Genomic DNA, 20,648 nt, shown 5'->3' on the forward strand with positions numbered 1-20,648 from the left:
AATTAATGAGAATTAAGTTTAGAGAAATACTCAAATATTATGTACATAATAACCTCACAACAAAATCCTAAATGGTATGATAATACTGCTGCTACTTTTGGATAAAAAAGATAATTTCAATAGTGAATTTAAAGCAAAACCAATAATAACTTGTCATCTCAAATTTATTGTGAAATAGTTGTCTCCTATAATTGAGTAATGCTAGGGTAACAAATTCTTATTAATTGGCAATTGGCATCTAAGCCGACTATTTACTTATCTTTTTTTTACTTATTAATAATCACTTAATCTAGTAATTTATTAAAAATTTTTTTTTTTTCATTTTCTTTGTACTGATAATTAGCATTCAAGTTTAAGCTAGTGAACTATTATCTATAGCCGTTAAATAGCAAGACAACAGAGACAAGCCGTGACTGCGCATATATAATTTATTAAAGGAAAAAAAGAAAAAAGAAAAAGAAAAAAAGATTGGCGCGAAGTTCGAGGATGGTTCTGGAGCAAAACTTAGGTGTGGCGTGTCGGAAACGTAGGCTTATTTATACTTAAAGCTCCATTCACCTCTCATTATAAATTTTACTAGTAATTTTTAAGCCCTCCATTGTGTTTTATTTTTACTTTTGTTCAAACATTATCGAATATATTTTTTTCAATGTTCTTTGATTGGTCCATGTTTTGTTGGGCCAGGTTCATTGTTTGAAAAGCGAGGACACCCAGGTTCAGATACTTTCTTTTTACTTTCCATTAGCGTACAGGCAGAGTTGTTGGAGCACGTTTCTCTGTAAGTTTTGAGAGCTTTTGATGAATTTTTGAATCTGGGTTTTGTTGTGTTTGACATTCTGATGTTCTGTTTGTTATTGTTTCAATCACTTTCTTTACATTTTTAAGAATGAAAGGAAAAATTTTCTGGTTCTCTCTCTGTGTGTCTTGTAACTGCTCTTTTTTCTTTTGGATAATGGGTGGTTGTCTTTTTGGTCTGAGAATGATGGGTAGTAGTTAGATTGCTTGGTGACTGGAGTTTATGCCTTATCCAACCCCCCTCTTGTTAACCCTTTAAAATTTAAATTTCTCTCTCTGTTTTTTCTTTTGGGTTGTTCCTGATTTTATAGGTTTTGTGGGTGCCAATTGTGACTAAGTTTTCTATATTTTATTGACTCTTAATTGATGAATTTTGAATTATTGTATGCTATGCTTTGAGTTGGTTGTTAATATGAAAGGGGATGACATATTGACATATGCCTTATTTTCAAAACAAGTTTGAGGAAGTTGGATGTATTGATGTTGGGCTGTGCTGATTTTTCTCTAGGGGGAGTAATTTGTGTTCAAAACATGTATTCGAGTTTCAGGATCATAGTGCTTCCCTTACTGATATTATTACTTTTTGTTTAGTTGTTACAGCTGATTTTAGCTGTTTGAATATTTTTTCTTGCTATGGATCACAATATATTGAATTTCAAAGGATGCATGAAATTTTAAAAGCTGATTCTTTTTGTGAAAGGTGAAGTTTGATCTAATTTTGAGCCTTTACTATTGTTATCTGGCAGAAGTATTTTAAATGACAACTTGTATACCTGCTGGAAGTGGCAACTTGCATTGTAGTGTGGCACCATGCAGGGGACAAGATTATAGAAAAACTTCTTGGGTTTCCGGTGTAGCATTCAACCGATGCATACAGAAAGAGCTCTTGTGGTATGTGATTGGTTTAGAAATAAATTTTGTATAGAGCTACTTCAATTATTCTATAAAAAGTGAGTCTTGTAGCTTAGCTGACACCTCCTGATATTTCCAATAGAGACGTATAGGGTTCAAATCCTCCACAACTGTCGAGTTATCAAAAATTATTCTATTAAAAGTTCTCAATTACATTTTTCAAGAACAACTTCCTTGTGTCTGAAAAGGCTTCTATTTGAGAATTAGTTGGATCTCTTCATACATTCTACTGTAGTTTACAGATACTGCTGCTCTACCAGAGCACTTTGGTTATAAATTTACTTTTGTTCACATATCACTTATTTTGTTATTCCTATATATTTTTTGTGAGATCTAACTTTCATTTTCACTTTGACCATGTTGTTCTAGGGAAAAGAATGCCATGGATATGAATTGTTGAGAAAAGAATAATCAATTTAGTAGTTTATTTAGCATGAAAATGATAGCCCAGAACAACTTGAATAGTTTTGGCACATTGTAAGTTTGCAGGAAATGAAAATATAATAATTGTTCAGCACAGACAGTGGTAGCTTGAACAGTTCCGTTGATTATATTCCATGTCAATGCACTAGAAATTTCAATTTTGTGGCTCATACTTGTATTCTAAATGTGTAAAAGAATTTTCTTTTGCATTCTTTCAGGTCATGTGGAGTATCAAAGTTCTTGCAGACCCAAAGATGTAATTATTCCAAATTTCCATTTAGTGAGAACTGGAAGTCTCTTAGAACTGTCACTTCATCATGCTTGAGAGAGGGTTCCACGAAGTATTTTGATTTTGCTGTCATTGGCAGTGGAGTTGCTGGCCTTCGCTATGCTCTTGAAGTTGCAAGGCATGGGTCTGTTGCTGTGATTACAAAGGCTGAGCCTCATGAGAGCAACACAAACTATGCTCAGGGTGGAGTTAGTGCTGTGCTATGCCCTTCGGACTCAGTGGAGAGTCACATGCATGACACCATTGTAGCAGGGGCTTATCTATGTGATGAGGAGACTGTCAGGGTTGGTTTCTGATTTGATCATTTTAGCTTATATCATCAATTAATGAACTTTGATCTCTGTATGAAATTTATTTAATTATGATATCTCATGGGCCATACCGCCCCTTTTCATTTATAACTCATGAATCTCTTGATGTTCTCAATCTAGCTATAAATTAGATGGGGATCAATCAAATTGAAACAGGATGTGTATGGTCCAGTATCTCAGGCCCTCATTTTTCCCAACCCCGTTAAAGTTAATAGAGGGAATTATAAACAATGCCCATGGTTTATAAAACTGAGAATGTCATAATTTTCCTCTGAATTAGTTTCACTTAATAAACACTTTGTTGTGAGAAAATCAGTACTTTGAAATTTTGTACATGCTCTCTGGTTGTGTTCACTTTTTTATTCTTGTCTCATTTGAATGCTAATTACCACCGTCTCTTGCATAACTGTTGAGCTTTTCCTTTTCTTTTTTAAATTTTTTTTTTTTTTTTTTTCATTCTTTATGTTATCCAGATTGTTTGTACAGAAGGACCTGACAGAATTAGAGAACTAATTGCAATGGGTGCCTCATTTGATCATGGGGAGGATGGAAAATTGCATCTAACAAGGGAGGGGGGACACTCTCATCACAGAATTGTTCATGCTGCTGATATGACCGGAAGGGAAATTGAGCGGGCTTTATTGGAGGCAGTTGTTTATGATCCAAATATTCATGTGTTTGAACACCATTTTGCAATTGATTTGCTAACTTGCCAGGTCACTATCTCCACCCATTCTATTTGTTGAAAAATGTTTGTTTCATATTGTATTTTACATGGTCCTATATGCTATGCTTTTGGGGATAATGATTCTAAGAAAGAAAGTTTAAGCATATCTTAGGGGTGGTATTAACTTTAAGACCCTGTTTCAACATATGATCACCAATTGAATGTTCTGAAGGTCATCTTTAGTGGTTTCCTCTATGTCGATTTGGTATTTCTAAGTGAACTTCGAGATTTCATTTTATAGGCATTCGCTAAAGTAAGTTTGTCGTTGATATTGCAGGATGGTTCTGACACAGTATGTCTTGGTGTTGACACAATGAATACTGAAACACAAGAGGTGACGACAGTATTTACTGTTTAAAGTTTCTTAAATTCTATGGGGGAAGTATTTTGCCAAAAAATCATAGTCTATATTCTATAACCTTTGCTTTCTTGAATTTTCAGGTTATAAGGTTTATTTCAAAGGTGACTTTACTTGCATCAGGTGGGGTTGGACATATCTATCCATCAACTACAAATCCTCTGGTACTTATGCTTTCACACTTCTACCATAAATTGTTGTTTCCATCTTCATATCTGAGGAAGAATGCTGCACAACACCCACACACCCCCCCCCCCCCCCCCCCCCCCCCCCCCCCAAAAAAAAAAAAAGAGAAAAGAAAGAAGAAAAATTTGGCCCTTTTTTTTACCACCTAATTACATCCTTTTACAAGGGAATTTCTTTGAATCCACAAATTCATAGCGATCAGTATGAATTTGCATTTTATGAATTTGTGGTCCATTTTCAAAATTGACTGCAAATTCGACTATCTCTAGGGCTTATCAAAATGTCTTTAAGTGGTTGTCTGATACCTATGACCTCATAAAGGTGATATACATTACAACAATAAAAAAGTGTTTTGTCTGAAAGGGTTATTTAATGTGGCTTTTTTTGCTGAGAGGAAAGAGCTTTTGAAATGTCGAAAGACCTCAAGGTAATTTATGAGAGTGGACGAAAATACTTGACATTAGAGATATAGCTTGGCCTTTTATTAAACACCCTATCGGTAATGGACAAACTTTCTTGTGGCTTGCCATTTGTCACCCTAATGGTGCTTTGTTTCCCAAGTTTGTGTTTAGGTTGCCAGCTCCATAAATGCTAAGGTTCCAATTACAATCCCTTAAGGGCAATGGCACTAGCTCCTTGGTCTTTTGGATGAGCTCAAGCTGGCATATCTTGAGTAATTTTGGCTGAGGAAGACACTGTACATTTGCTGTCATCAAATGTCAGGCAGAGTCACCTGTTACTCAGTATAGGATGAGATAACTGATAAGGCCTAAAAAATATGAGTTAGATTGATGCAAACTGGTGGGGGTATAGAGCTGCTATTCCCAAGCATTCATTCATATGCTTGTTGGCAATAAAGGACAGGCTATGATGGGAACCTGTTATGTGTGTATTGCAGAAGTAAGCTAGAGAGCATGACCATTTGTACTATGTGTGTTTATTGACTTTATTCACTTGAAGGATATGGCAAAAAGTTGTGGTTAAGCTTGGTGGATAAGGCTGAGTATGGATGGGATGCAGTTCTTCACTGGGGCATTAACAAGCTGCAAGGGAAAGGCTTTAAAACCACTGTGTCATGTATGGATCCAAAGAAATGCTCGGGTGTTCAATGGAAGAATTCTTTAACGGGAGGGAATTTTTTGATTGATCACAATTGATGTGAGGCATAGAGCTGTTAGTTGTAAGGGTGTTTGAAATTCCCTTTGTAACATGGTGTTATGTGGAAGATGTAATATCTCCTTGTCTGTTCTAAAGGAGGTGCAGCCAAAGAGTTTGCTTTTAGTTTTAGTTGTGAGGAAGGTTTTTTTTTTTTTTGTAATGTTTGCTTTGATCTGATCCAGTGTTCTTAGTGTGTGCAGCTTATTTTACTGCTTGTTTATTTGAGCTTGCTGAAGTGATTGTATATTCTTTGTTGGTTTTATTAAAAGCTGACTCCTTCATCCTAAACAAACAAAAAAAAAAAAAAAAAAAAAATGAAAGAAAGAAAATAGAAAACTAAAACTTAAAAATTATAATCAAATTTGAAAAAGAAAAAGAAAAAAGTAATATTAGAAATATAAAAAATGATCTCAACTTTTAATATTTTTGAAATCATCACTTTTGTGCCCTCACTGTTGCTCTTGCTCTATGTATCCTAGTTTTGAACATATTGATAATAATAAATGAATACTTTGGAGGCAACTGGATGCTCTAATTTTTTAGTTTTTCTCACTAGAAGTAGTGTCTGTAATTTTGCTGCTGCTGCTCTCTCTCTGTTGGCCATATTATCTCTTGGATCTCTTATCTTCTTTTGCATTTAATATTTATATTAGATACCATATTTCTGCCTATAATTGATAAAATCTGACTACTTGGATATTTAATCACCATCTAAAAAATTAAACCTGTTTAGGCATCAGTATAATGCTCTTTTATCTGCTTCATGCCAGGTAGCTACTGGAGATGGAATGGCCATAGCCCATCGGGCCCAAGCTGTGATTTCCAATATGGAGTGAGTAATTATTTATTAATTATTGTCTGAAATGTAAAAGCTCTCTGTCATAACTGTCTTACTTGTTAGTTTTTATTTGGAAATAAAAATAAAAATTGTAGTGCTGTGTTACTTACAAGTCATAATTATGTAATAGAAGTCTGGAAGAATTTGGAAGATTCCAAATTGATATCATAATGCCTTGATCTCATGGCATTTGAATATGCAAGGTCAACTTTCAGGATGATACCGGATGAGTTACATTGCTCTTATTTAGGGGCCATCCCCTTTTTATGATTGTGTATGAGGATTACTACTTTTCATTTGGTTGGTTAGCCCAAATGTGTAACATTTTATATGAAAAGAACTCTTAAATTAGGATTGTGCCTCTGCTCGTGTGCACATGAATCATTTTATTATTAGATCTTAATTCATTGTGTGTATATGCAGTGATTAACTGAGTATGCACTTATATGCCTGTATTGGTGTGAAATGGAAATAATAGTTTTTTTGGCATTATTTTGTTGCCCAGATTTGTTCAGTTCCACCCAACTGCCTTAGCTGATGAAGGCCTTCCTGTCAAACCAAGCAAGTCTCGAGAGAATGCGTTTCTCATCACTGAAGCTGTTAGGGGTGATGGAGGCATTCTGTATAATTTAAGCATGGAAAGGTTCATGCCCTCGTATGATGAGAGGGCAGAGCTTGCTCCCAGGGATGTTGTGGCAAGAAGTATAGATGACCAGCTTAAAAAGCGTAATGAGAAGTACGTGCTCCTTGATATAAGTCACAAGCCTAGGAAAAAGATTCTCTCACATTTCCCCAACATTGCTGCTGAGTGCCTACAGTATGGCCTGGACATAACCTGCCAGCCAATTCCAGTGGTTCCTGCTGCCCATTACATGTGTGGGGGTGTCCGTGCTGGGCTCCAGGGGGAGACAAACGTGCAGGGCTTGTATGTGGCAGGTGAGGTTGCATGCACAGGTTTGCATGGAGCAAATAGGCTTGCTAGCAACTCATTGCTTGAAGCACTGGTATTTGCAAGAAGAGCTGTTCGGCCCTCAATTGATCACATGAAGAGCTCTAAACATGACCTCGGTACTTCAAATTGGTGGTCTAGACCGGTTGTTCCTTTTTCACTTGGGAGTGAAGCTATGGACAAAATTTTATTAATGACAAGGAAAGTAAGGAGGGAATTGCAATCAATCATGTGGGAATGCGTGGGAATTATTCGGTCCACAACAAGGCTGCAATTTGCAGAGCAAAAGATTGGTGAGTTGGAGGCTAAATGGGAGGAATACTTGTTCCAACAAGGGTGGGAGCCAACAATGGTGGGCCTTGAGGCTTGTGAAATGAGGAACCTCTTCTGTTGTGCAAAGCTGGTGGTGAGCAGTGCCCTTGCTAGGCATGAAAGCCGTGGACTTCACTACACGATTGATTTTCCTAATCTGGAGGAAAGTAAGAGGCTGCCAACAGTGATTTTGCCTGGTTCATCAGTAAAGGGTACATGGAGTTCACGACAACTACACAAGCAGCCCCTATAGCACACAGTTCAGCCTTGCTGGCAATATTTGTATCTACAGGTCTTTTACCTTTACACGTGAAAAGCCAACATTGAGGCTGGGGTGGAAGTGTCTCTAAGAGTATTCACATCTGAAAATTCTATCCCATCCTATTTTACTATCCCAAAAAGTTAGTTTATCAATTATATCATAACATTTAACAATACTTTCAGCATCCCAACTTTTATTTTACAATACAATACATTAAAATAATATTTATACACAATAAAATAATATATCCCAAAACCCAAATAAAAACAAAAACCCAAAACCCAAAAACCGAGAGAGAGAGAGAGAGAGAGAGAGAGAGAGAGAGAGAGAGAGAGAGAGAGGAATTGATAAAGTAAGTGAATAAAATATTAGTTTTTTTATTTTTATTTTTATTTTAATTTTAGAATTGAGCTAGAATTGCATTGTAGCACTATTGCAATTTATTTATTTATTTATTTATTTTATTTTTTTGCAATAGTTGGTTTTTACAAGTCCAGATGTATAGGGGGTTTTGGGCTTTTATGCTAAATTTTCCCTACATATAGCGTATGCCATTTCTAATGTGAATGCTTTTACAGTATTAGTTGTTGGCTTCCAATTTGTTTTACATGTTATTACTAAGTTAAATTTTTTTTTTTTTTTTTTTTTTTTTTTTTTTTGTGAATAAAACAAAATTGTATTTAGAATAGTTTCAAAATGATTATGTTATAGTTGTCCAATTTATTTATTTATTTTAATGGGAAAAAAATGCTTGTTTTTAATGTTTAGTAGGCCTAGCTATAATAAGCAACATTAAAAAGAAGTATCTTTTACATTTAGGGTCTGTTTGGATACCGTTTATTGCTTAAAATTGAAAATACTGTAGCAAAATAATTTTTAAATATATGAATAGTGCTGTGGGACCCAGTTTTAAAAAAAAATTTGCTGAAATCCGTATTTGCGGATCTTGTGAATAGTGCATGAGACCCACATGTTTAAAATGCAAACACAGATGTGGTTGGATTTCATTGCAATCCAAACTCACACTTAATGGATATCCAAATGTTAACTTCTCTGCATAGGTTCATATTTGTTCTAATTAACTTCAGGATGCCATAACTTAGGGCAAGGATAAGGTGTTAGTTTCTATTCACTACTGGCAATCTTACATTATAGATGATAGTAATAATTGATAGTCCTTGTGCGAGTGATTATTAAATACTTTAGGAGTATAATAATATTGTATTCCTTTCTCTCACATAATGGTGGGATCTTATTAGTTAAATTCATGGTGAGACTTATTATTTATGTGAAAGGAGGGAGTACAACATTATTGTACTCTGAAAATATATTACTAAAAATTGAAGCGTAGTATTTAATGTTGCTACGCTCTCGCTGAGCCACATCAGCAGCCATGTTACTACCTTTCTTTTTTCTAAAATTTTCCCATAATTTAAAAATACTTTTTCTAAATATTTCTCATAATTTTAAAATACTATTAAAAAGAAATGATTTCCAAGCCTATCTGCACCATAAAGCCAATCTTACGTTAATGTTATTAATGTTGTCTTTAATGCTAACCCCACTGTCTCCCCTCCTTCTCCTTTTGCTCTTCTTCTCTTTCTCACTTTCAAAACTTTGGAATTTCACATTTCTAACGCCAAACTCTCTTTCTTCCCTCCTTGGTCTCTTCATCTCCTCTGAATCACTTCTTCATACCTGTTCAATTGCCACTTTGCTAAAAAAAATCACTTCTTCATACCTGTTCATCTCCTAGGTATGCATTATCTCTTCCTTTTGTAATTAACATTTTGCTATTCTTTCAATTAATTGAGCATTAATTCAGACTTTCTTCAAATCTGTCTCTTGATTAATGGTGATTCTTCCTATTCCCAATTAAGAGGTTTTTCAAAATGTTCAATTGTTGCTTATTGGAAATAGAACCCCCACTGCTTTATTTTTCTATATATATTTGCAATCTCTTTGCCTTCATAGATAAAGAGCCTATTAGCCTAACCTATACCAATGTAGAATCCAATCCTTCCCACTAATAAGCCCCCATGAAATTATCATATTTAAAGACATGGATATTTGTTGTGGGGTTCTCAGCAATCAAATAGACCAAAAAAAAAAAAAAAAAAACCAAAAGCTTTTAGAATCAAAGCCCTTCAACCTCCAAACCAAAACGTTGTCAACGTTAAAGAAGTGTTTGAACAATTTGTAATTCGGTTCTCATAGGTTCAGATCATATATATTATTATTATTATTATGGGTACTTACAGCCATTGTTGAAGCTTCAATCGCCATGAGATGCTATCAAACCATGAGATTGTCTTTATCTCTCTCGCTCTCGCTACATTTTCTCCATTTCTACAGGTCTTCTTTGCTTGACTGTCACGGTGAAGGTTTTGGCTGTTGCAGAAGATGGACTGGTTGTGCTTGACCCACCAAATGCTTAGGCAAGCTTAGCTGTCAGCCACTTTATAGTGTGTCAAACGCTTGCAAGCCGTCAACCACTTATTTCTTCCGTAAATTGCCTTGGGCTTGTGTTTTTACTTAATCGGTTTTTTAATGGGCAGACAAACCAATGTCCACCCCTCTTCAGTTTTTGTATTTTTTGATTAATGGGGTTAGGCATAATAAAAAAATATTGGGCAATCAAATGGGCTAGACATGATGTAAGATAATTTAAATAAAGACTTGCATAAAAAGTAGTAGAATATTAAACTCTACCAAAAAGTTTAAGTATATATCCATTGATTAAAATACTCAATATTTATTTATGTTTGCTTTTGATTTAATATTACTTATTTGTCTTATGAAAGTTATGATATAAATTTTTTTTTTTTGAAATATAGATATTTATATTTATTTGAATTATTTTAGTCAATTTTTATATTTTTACTAATTTAATATATTTATTTTTTAAAAAAATTATTAAATTAATTATGATGTCATCATGGTTCGACTTTAAAAACCTTAAACCTCTTTCTTTTACGGTTCTTTGAATGATCCGGATTTCAAAGCTATGTCTGTAAATGACAATGTCATAAACAATCTCTACCCACTTGGTGTCACAGATCCTATTTGATCCCTCAAGAGATTATCTTTGCTTGAATATATGTTATTGGTATAACAAATTGGAGAGCAAATTATGGAGAGAGATCACAACTCTTCTTTTCTTTGTTTCTCATGAAAAAAGTATATGGGAAAATGGTTTTTTTTCTTCCCAAATTTGGTAGGCTGTGGTTGGTTATGATTATTGAGAGTTAGAGTTGTTTCGTTGTTGACGATAAATGCATGAATGTTTTTAGGAATGGGTCATAAATGTTTTTAGGGCTTGACAAGTTAGTTGTCAGTTGGAGCTTGTGTGTGTATGTTTTTTATTTTTATTTTTATTTTTTATGTAGGGTCCTTGGGCCCAAAAGTGCATTATTTATTCATATATTGGGCATGTGGCTGAAGCCAAGAACAAAAATCTGCCTGAGGATGAGATGTCTTCGTCGGAGGAGATTGTGCTGATGAATAAAAGGTGGGGTTTGGTCCTAAAGGCTCCAGAAAGTGTGCCGAGGATGAAAACTTCCTCGGCCGAACTTGATCAAGGTCCTGGAAAATGGATTGACAGCAAAGATGACAATCCCTGAAATACATTTGGGGCGAACAAGCACTACAGATATATAAGATAAGGATGAGCCCCAAAATATCTAGGGAGAACGCTGCTGCCTCCGCATTAAATGCACTGTAGCTAATCCCCTGGCCGCATTAATGTAGAAGTGATACCTGAACAATGTATTTCAACCTTACAACTACTACTTGAGGACTTATGAGAAGGGCTGATGGGACAAGTATCAACCTTAGCCATTTAGCATACAGGTGGACGGTGGAGGTGAAAAGGGAGGTGAGTATAAAAGAAGACCAGAGAGAACAAGGAAGAGGATCAGAAATTTGAAAGAAGAAATACTGTAGCAATCCACAATCAAATTTGTAATACTTTCTAAGAACATTATATTAGAACTATTGTCCTCGGATTTTGCAGAGGACGTTCTTTCTTCATTGCATAATAGTCCATTTTTATCTTTTTGTCATCAAGCCTATCTATATCGTTATTTGATCAACTAAAACCTAGTTTTCCAACCCATTCCCCTACAAATCCATTATTTTGGGCTCCTTGGGCCAAAGTTCGTCCACGTGCTGGGCTAGGAACCCAAGTTCGGGTCTTTACAATTGGCGCCGTCTGTGGGAAACCTGGTGCGATAGTGAAGCAGACGCATAACGATGGTAGGATCGGGTCCAAATCCAGCAAAATCAATGGGCTCTCAACATCAAGATCATTTCCATGAACTTGAGCGAAAGAGAGACCGGGAGGGAAGTGTGCGCACTACACACACCAGCAAGAGTCAGTCTCGAGGTAAAAACCATATCTCTCATGAGGAAAATGCTCGAAACATGCAGGAGAAGATTGATCACCTAAAGAGAAGCTTATGCCACGAGCGCAGAAGGTGAGCTCCCTCCAATTTTGACTACTCTTCTGATGATGAGGAGGATCAAGACTATAGGCAAAGGTCAAGAACTCCCCCCAGTGAATCTTTCTTGTATGACGAAGATTACTGCCGTAGTCGCAGAAACAATAATTCATTTTTAAGAGGCTTGGTAAATGATGCTATGAATAAAGCGCTCAACCAAGTTTCTAAATCACCATTCACCCGTTGGATTGAGGAAGGAAAATTTCCTCGATGGTTCACTCAACCCACTTTCACCTTGTATAATGGCAGAACGGACCCTGTTGAACATGTTAGCCACTTTAATTAAAAGATGGTGGTACATTCTAAGAACGAAATCTTGATATGCAAGGTTTTTCCGTCCAGTTTGGGGTCTGTGGCGATGAGGTGGTTTGATGGTCTGAGGGCAGGATCCATCAGTTCCTTTAAGGAACTCACCCAGACGTTTGGGTACTGTTTTATTACGTGCAGTAGAGCGCCTCGTCCTTTGGTTTCTTTGCTATCTCTGTCCATGAGAGAGGGTGAAACTCTGAAAACATACTTAGACCGATATTGGGAGATGTTCAACGAGATAGAAGGTGACTTTAAGGACGTGGCCATCACTACTTTCAAACTTGGCTTGCCTGCAGGGCACGGTCTAAGGAAGTCTTTAACGGGGAAACCTGTTACCAGTATTCGTCAATTAATGGATCAGATTGACAAGTATAAGAGGGTTGAGGAAGACCAGCTGCAAGATAAGGGGAAGGGCAAGGTTATCTCTCAAGAGAGGAGGGATTTCAGGTCGGATCGTTACAACAATAACAAACCCCGACGATATTTTGTCGGAAAATCTGGACCTACAGCCCCACAAGTAGTAAACACCGTGTTTCGAGAACCGGTGCATCAAGTTTTAGAGAAGATCAAGAACGAGCCGTATTTTAAATAGCAGAACAAGATGAGTGGAGATCCTTCAAGACGTAATCAAAGCCTCCATTGCCAGTATCATCAGGACCGAGGACATACCACTGAAGATTGTCGAACATTGTGGAACCATCTAGAACAATTGGTTAAGGAGGGGAAGCTGCAACAATTTTTATATCGACCTAATAGACAGGGAGACCATTCAAGGTCATAGGGCCAGGGGAGTGCTTCTTCAAGGCCCTCATTGGGTACAATTAATGTTATATTTGCTGCACCTGGAAGGACTGGCTCTCAACCTGCCAGGGTGATGTCTGTGGCCAGGTCACCAGCTGAGGACCCAAACTCTAGACCAAAGAGAGCTAGATTAGAGATTCGACCTTCACTGAGTTTCTTGGATGAAGATAAGATTGGAACTATCCAACCACATGGTGACACTTTAATAGTCACCCTTCGGATAGGGGGGTATAATGTGAAGAGGGTTATGGTGGATCAAGGTAGTTGTGTAGAAGTCATGTATCCTGACCTATACAAAGGATTGAACTTGAAACCTGAAGACCTGATAGCTTACGATTCGCCTCTGGCGGGTTTTGATGGAAAACTTGTTGCCCATAAGGGTCAAATTAGGTTACCAGTGTAAGTCGGTTCAGAAGTGGTGGAAATAGATTTCATAGTGGTGGATGAATATTCCCCCTATATGGCCATTGTTGCCAAACCTTGGCTTCACACCTTGGGTTCCGTTTCTTCAACTCTACATCAGAAGGTTAAGTATCTGTCCGAAGACAGAGTTGAGAAATTAGTAGGGAACCAAGCTATGGCTAGGCAATGTCTCGTGTCTGCAATTTTGCATCAGCCAGCAGCTGCGTCCTCGGCCATAGTCAAAGAAGGTTTATAGCAGTCAATGTCTCTTGAATTACCAAAGAGGGGGCCTACCAAGGATGCCAAATGTGAGGATTTGGAGAAATTCCCTATTGGTGACGATCAAGGCCTGAGATGGATGAGGTTCTGTTCGCTTACCTTGCCGTGGCCACTCATGCGGTAAGTCTATTACATAAGCAAGTCATTACATGAAGTTGAAGTTCGATGCTTACCACTTGAAAAGGTTATTTTGGCGGTAGTGCATGGCACACATAAGCTCCCCCACTATTTCCAATCACACACAGTTGTTGTTTTGACTCAACTCCCGCTGAGATCCCTACTTCAGAGTGTCGATTACACAGGGAGAATTGCGAAGTGGGGCACGATCCTAGGGGCTTTTGATATCAAGTATATGCCTTGCACTTTGGTCAAAGGTCAGGTCCTCGCTAATTTGGTAGCTGAGTTCACTGAGACCCCATCAGAAGATAAATTAGAGGAACAAAACATGGATGAAAAATCGGTTGGCATAATCACCTTGTAAGAACCTTTGTCATGGAAGGTTTACGTTGATGGTGCAGCTAACTACAAAGGATCTGGAGTGAGGCTAGTCCTAATATCCCCAGAAAGGATCACAATCGAGAAGTCCTTGAGATTGGGATTCTCGGCTACAAACAATGAGGCCGAGTACAAAGCTCTCTTGGTAGGGATGACCATGTTTCAGAAAATGGGTGGAAAGAGAGTGTAGATGTTCTCTGATTCAAGACTAGTGTTAGGTCAAGTCCAAGGGGAGTTGGAGGCAAGGGATCCCAGAATGTAGAAGTATTTGAGCTAGGTTAGACACTTGCAATCTGGATTTGAGTCTTTTGCTTTATCACAAGTTCCTAGAAGTAGGAATGCACATGCAGATTCTTTTGCCACATTGGCAACCTCCTCCACACAGGACTTACCTCGGGTAATCCTTGTGGAAGACTTACACAAACCTTCCGAAGAGGTAAGGAATGTGATTCAAATTCATTAGGTCAGGGTGGGGCCTAGCTGGATGGATCCTATTGCACTATTCCTTAAAGAAGATGTTTTGCCCGAGAATAAATCCGAGGCTGACATGGTGTGAAGAAAAGCACCTCAGTTTTGGTTGTCCGAGGACCAAAAACTATATAAAAGATCTTTTTCTAACCCGTATATGTTGTGCGTGCATCCTGAAGTGGTGGAGTTGCTCCTAGAAGAATTGCACAAAGGAATTTGTGGAAGCCACACAGGAGGTAGATCTCTATCTCATAGGGCCCTCACACAAGGCTACTGGTGGCCAAACATGCAAAGGGAAGCTCAAGACTATGTAAAGAAGTGTGATCAATGCCAAAGATTTGCACCAAACATCCACCAACCTGGAGGAGTCCTTAATTCCTTGACCAGCCCTTGGTCTTTCGCTCAGTGGGGCTTAGATATTGTGGGGCTTTTCCCTAAGGTAGCAGAGAATAAGAGATATTTGTTGGTCGGCACAGATTATTTCACTAAATGGGTCGAAGCTGAACCCCTGTCAAACATCAGGGATGTGGACGCCAAAATTTATTTTTGGAAGAATATTGTCACATAGTTTGGGATTCCTCACACTCTCATCTCAGATAACGGGCTTCAGTTTAATAGTAAAACCTTTAGAAGGTACTGCTGCGATCTTGGAATAAAGAATAGGTATTCCACTCCGACCTATCCACAAGGAAGTGGGCAGATCGAGGCTGTCAACAAAGTTATAGTGAGTGGACTCAAAAAAAGACTAGACCATGCAAAGAGGAAATGGGTAGAAGAATTGCCACACGTCCTTTGGACTTACCGAACTACACCTCGTAGATCTACTGGAGAGACGCCTTTCTCAATGACCTATGGTGCCGAAGCTGTCATCCCTTTGGAGACTGGTTTCCCCACACTTAGAACAAGTTCTTTCACTCCAGGCGGCAACGATGGGCTGTTGGAAAAAAGCCTAGATTTAATTGAAGAACGGAGAGAAAATGCCAGGGTCCAATTAGCTTATTATCAACACAAGCTCAAACAAAAATACGATGCTAACATGAAGCTAAGGCCACCAGCACCTAGAGATTTAGTTCTAAGAAAAGTTATGGGGATTGCCAAGAACCCAACATGGGGGAAGTTGGGACCTAACTGGGAAGGGCCCTATCGTATTACATCAGTGGCTAGAATTGGTGCTTATTATCTAGAAGATCTAGAAGAAAGGGCGGTACCACGCCCTTGGAATGTATATAATCTAAGGAGATATTATTATTAATGGAGATTCTCTTCACTTCAGTCTGGATTTGTTATGTTGCTTGTCATGTGTTCTGGACATCTATCTAAGTATCAAACTGAACTTTGGTCATGCCTGACTCCTCAAACCACATGCCTTGGGAAAATTGATAACTTTAATCATTATTCTAAGTATTAAACAGAACCTTAGCTATGCCTGGTTCCTCGGACCATCTGTTTTGGGAAAATTAATACTCATTGGCATTTATCTAAGTATCAAACTGAACCTTGGCAATGCTTGGCTCCTTGGACCACATGCCTTGGGAAAATTGATAACTTTATTCATTATTCTAAGTATTAAACAGAACCTTAGCTATGCCTGGTTCTTCGGACCATCTGCTTTGGGAAAATTAATACTTGTTGGCATTTATCTAAGTATCAAACTGAACCTTGGCCATGCTTGGCTCCTTGGACCACACGCCTTGGGAAAATTGATAACTTTATTCATTATTCTAAATATTAAACAGAACCTTAGTTATGCCTGATTCCTCGGACCATCTGCTTTGGGAAAATTAATACTCATTGGCATCTATCTAAGTATAAAATTGAACCTTGGCCATGCCTGGCTCCTCGGACCACATGCCTTGGGAAAATTGATAACTTTGTTCATTATTCTAAGTATTAAACTGAACCTTGGCCATGCCTGGCTCCTCGGACCATATGCCTTGGGAAAATTGATAACTTTATTCATTATTCTAAGTGTTAAACAGAATCTTAGCTATGCCTGGTTTCTCAGACCGTCTACTTTGGGAAAATTAATACTCATTGGCATCTATCTAAGTATAAAACTGAACCTTGGCTATACCTGGCTCCTCGGATCACATGCCTTGAGAAAATTGATAACTTTGTTCATTATTCTAAGTATCAAACTGAACCTTGGCCATGCCTGGCTCCTCGGACCACATGCCTTGGGATAATTGATAACTTTGTTCATTATTCTAAGTATTAAACTGAACCTTGGCCATGCCTGGCTCCTTGGACCATATGCCTTGGGAAAATTGATAACTTTGTTCATTATTCTAAGTATTAAAAAGAACCTTAGCTAAGCCTAGCATACTCTGGGTACAGTTACAATGGTCTAAATTAGATATTCGTTAGCATCACTTAAAGCATTTGCAGGCATACCCATGTCTGTATGAAAGTGGTTTGCTACTCAGCTCCTATAAAGTTATTTTTAAGTAAGGCAAGTTGCAACTTTAAAACCCATGCTCATGTCACAATGTTGAGTAAGTTTTTTTCAAAAATTAGGCAGGGCTAAGGTGTTTAGCTTAGTGAATTCAAGTTGTTTTAATATTGATCATATTTTTGCGTAAGGCATGTATTGTTACTTAGACGGATTGGTCACTCAAGATATATTCCATCACAACAAGCAAAATCATAAAAAGAAAATCTGCAACTTCCATTAAAGTTTAGGCCTTAACAAAGGCAATTAAATAACAAGGAAAAGATATAATCATTTTTTCATCTTTATTACAAGTTTTTCCTTCACATCTTTGGGAGGCTGGGTATTTCCTGCTGTGGTGGATACTTGAGCCTTATCCTTAGGGTCCACTTTTGGAGGTATGGCAAGGGTTGCCAATACTAGCTCCATACTCTGGGAATTTTCTTTTTCTTTGAGGAAATCCTCTGGAACAGTTGGAGCTAAGTTAGCGCCTTGGACTGCACCTTGGTTGGCATCCCCAGCTTTTGTAATGTCCTCGGCCTGCTCTCCACCCTCAAAAGAAGTGTTAGCTGCAGGAGGGGTTATGGTTGGACTTCCTTTGGCTTCAGCTGTTTCCGAGGACGCTGGGTTGGCCTTAGAATCTGAAGAGCTCACAAGGCGTATGGCCGGCGGGTAGTAGAAACTTTCTGCCCTCCTGAGCATGGAAGAGGCCTCAACCCCAGCCTGGTTGAGGGCTTCTTCCTATGTCTGGGTGCAGCAAGTTCTGCAAATGGCAGGGACCTCGGCCCTAAGGGTGTCCTCAGTCTCAACCACGCCTATGTCATAGCCATGTTGCTTTGCTTCATCTTTGGCTTTCTCTGCCTCCTTTAGAGCTTTCTTGGTGATACCTCTGGCCTTCTCGGCCTCTTCCAGTTTCTTTTTTAATGTGGTAATCTGAGTTTTGGAAGAGCCCAGGTTGTCCTCAGTAGTACGCAGCAGCAACCTCTAACTTTCAGCTTGTTTTTTAGCACTCTCCAGGGATGCCACCGTGTACTTTCTCTCTTTCTCCTCCTCTTGAAACTTTTTCTTAAGCTCCTGGATACTCTTCTCGGCCACATGAAAGGCGTCCACAGCAGTGTTACACCTCCCTTCTTCCTCCTTCATTTGTCGATGGCAGGAGTTGGCTATCTCTTTAGCCCAAAAAAATGCTTAAACAGCCTGCCAAGGAAAGAAAAAAGAATCAGAAGAGAAAAGTGAAGAGAATAAGTTAGAAAGAAAGGAGAGGAACGTACCATAGCCAGATATCTTTTGAGACTGAGAAAAACCTCATGTCTCATAGCTCGGCCATGTCCTCAGGGAGCAGCAAAGCTTGCTCCACTGTGTCGGCCACATAACCAGCTACTCCTCTTTGAAAATCGCAAATTGAGGCGTTAGCAAGGAGAGGTTCCCCATTCAGCATTGGGACAGGGAGCCAAGCTGGAGGCCTAATCTGGGGGTTGCTCCTCTTCTCGACAACCTTTTCGTTGCCCCTCTTTCCCTTTTTGGCTTGTTTGGACGCCTTTTGAACCTCGTCCTCGCGAAGGGGGGGGGGGGGAAGGGTTTGTTTAGCTCCCATCACCCCCTTCCCCTTTGACTCTTTCTTCCTCTTCAGTTCTGCTGCTTGGGAGGGCAAGGCAGGTGGAGGAGTGGGAATCCTAGTTTGGGATGGAGTGGGAAGCTTAGCCTGGGTAGCCTTCCCAGGTGCATCCCTCCTAGGTTGTGACTCTATTAAGTCAAGCAAACTGGACTTTGGTTTGCGTTGTATCCCCATCTCGTCGATTAATGGTGAGAATGGAAGGCTGAGATCAGGATTTGAAACTTCCGGGGACAATGCTCGGTTGAAAACTTCAAACTTGTCCTCGGAATCAACTACTTCTACCACTTCTTCTTCTTGTATATTGGGGGGGGGGGAGGGGGTTAAGATGAAGTGGCCGCACTGGTTGTCTGTGGTAGCGATGAGGCCCCTACTGTTGGTATACCTTTAGGAATGGGGGTTGTAACTTCTTTGATTTCTACTTTTGGACCAGGAAGAAGGAAACCGGGAGCAGGTACGCTTATTCAATGTAGGTGGGGGTCTCTAGCCCTTATGACGCACTTCGGAGCTTGGAAGCTGGACGAGATCGGCGTGTATCCGAGGATCAAGTGAGCCGCTCGTAACTGGCCGTCCGAATTTACAAATACCTCGGCCTTAAGGATTTTGTCTAGGCTATCCTTGTTGACCAAGTTGAAATTCGATTCAGCAGCGCGTCTGTTTGCAAATCCATTAGTGAAATAAAATTTTGTCAGATAAAAAAAAATACAGTAAATCAAAGAAAGGACTTGTAAATGAATACCCTAGTCTAATTATCCCACCTGGTTCTCCTTCTCTCGTCGGGCAAGGGAGACCATCACTCCACTCCCCTTGCAAGATTAAGAAGTCTTTATTCAGCTCCTTGTTGGATTCGAGGAGGCATTGAATGAGCCTAACCTTGGGATACCTTGATTTCAAGTAGTATCCCTGTCCCTTTAGGCGGTGAAGGTTATAAACCCAATTGATATCATGGTGGGTTAGACTTAAACCCATCTTTTCGTTGAGGGCATCCACAGAGCCTAGGATCCTAAACATATTAGGGGCACACTGAGTGGGAGCCAACCTATGAGCTTTAAGGTAGTCTTTAGTGACTCCACCCATGGGGATTTTCATCCCTTCTTCTATGAATGCAATCATCAGGATCATTACCTCCCTGACTTGCCTATCCTCATGTCATTGACTCTCATCACAGTATCTAATTCCTACTTCTGGAGGGATATTATAACGAGCCCTAAAGCTTTCTATCCCCTCCTCGGAATCTACTAAATTCTTAAATCTACCCATTTCTAGAAGAGGCTGAGAAAACTAAAGAGATTGACAAAGAAAGAACGTGAAGAAAAGAGGAGGATGTAGAAAATTAAAGAGCAAAAGTTTAAGAAGACTTACGAGGAGAGTAAAGGTGTCCTCGAACGGGTCCTTAGTATTTGTAAGGGCTCAGGAAGGTTGAAAAAGTGTACAGGTTCAATGTATGAGTGCTAGAACGAAATGAATGCTAAAGTGAGGGAGAAAGTTGATTTAATAGGTATTTATACCAAGGAGAGAATAGAGAGCGCGAAAATATGAAAAAGAGAGAAAAAAGGGTATAAAAATTGTGATTCCATATGAAAATCTCATATGGTTAATAGGCTACAATGAGCACTTTCTACCTCAAAATTCTGTCTTGTCCATCCTGACCCTTCCTATTAAATTCCACAAATTGTAGGAGGGGAGTTAGGAATTCCACTTATATTAAAAAAATTTAAATTATCCATTTTCTCCTTGTGATGTGAATTTATATCTACTTCTTTAAGGCTAAATTTGTTTCGACGTAAAATTATTTTACCCCAGTTTTGAGTGTTTGATGCGACTAAAAA

General features: G+C 38.7%; 1 protein-coding gene across 5 annotated transcripts; it reads left to right on the forward strand.

Annotated features, from left to right (window-relative positions):
• Window positions 1–469: 469 nt before the first annotated feature.
• On the forward strand, window positions 470–7,695 carry LOC126714885 (L-aspartate oxidase 2-b, chloroplastic). Of its 5 annotated transcripts, none has more exons than XM_050415290.1 (9): window positions 470–579; window positions 685–778; window positions 1,542–1,686; window positions 2,349–2,703; window positions 3,204–3,446; window positions 3,735–3,791; window positions 3,899–3,979; window positions 5,930–5,991; window positions 6,503–7,695. In XM_050415290.1, exons 3-9 carry the CDS (start codon window positions 1,553–1,555, stop codon window positions 7,509–7,511), a joined length of 1,941 nt encoding a protein of 646 aa, XP_050271247.1. In that variant the 5' UTR covers window positions 470–579; window positions 685–778; window positions 1,542–1,552; the 3' UTR covers window positions 7,512–7,695. The 5 variants fall into 5 exon arrangements, with proteins under 5 accessions (XP_050271247.1, XP_050271248.1, XP_050271250.1 ...); XM_050415291.1 differs by having other exon boundaries at window positions 476–526; XM_050415293.1 differs by lacking the exon at window positions 470–579 and having other exon boundaries at window positions 586–778; window positions 2,349–2,386; window positions 2,499–2,703.
• The last annotated feature ends 12,953 nt before the right edge of the window (window positions 7,696–20,648 follow it).

Source organism: Quercus robur, chromosome 2, assembly GCF_932294415.1.
Source record: "Quercus robur chromosome 2, dhQueRobu3.1, whole genome shotgun sequence".
NCBI classification, from domain to species: domain Eukaryota; kingdom Viridiplantae; phylum Streptophyta; class Magnoliopsida; order Fagales; family Fagaceae; genus Quercus; species Quercus robur.

What these genes read in the sequence shown, in the direction of transcription:
- LOC126714885 (XM_050415290.1), top strand. Translation starts at nt 1,553, where the DNA reads ATGACAACTTGTATACCTGCTGGAAGTGGCAACTTGCATTGTAGTGTG. An exon ending in ATACAGAAAGAGCTCTTGTG is followed by an intron (nt 1,687 to 2,348) that starts GTATGTGATTGG and finishes GCATTCTTTCAG; the next exon opens with GTCATGTGGAGTATCAAAGT. An exon ending in TGAATACTGAAACACAAGAG is followed by an intron (nt 3,792 to 3,898) that starts GTGACGACAGTA and finishes TTGAATTTTCAG; the next exon opens with GTTATAAGGTTTATTTCAAA.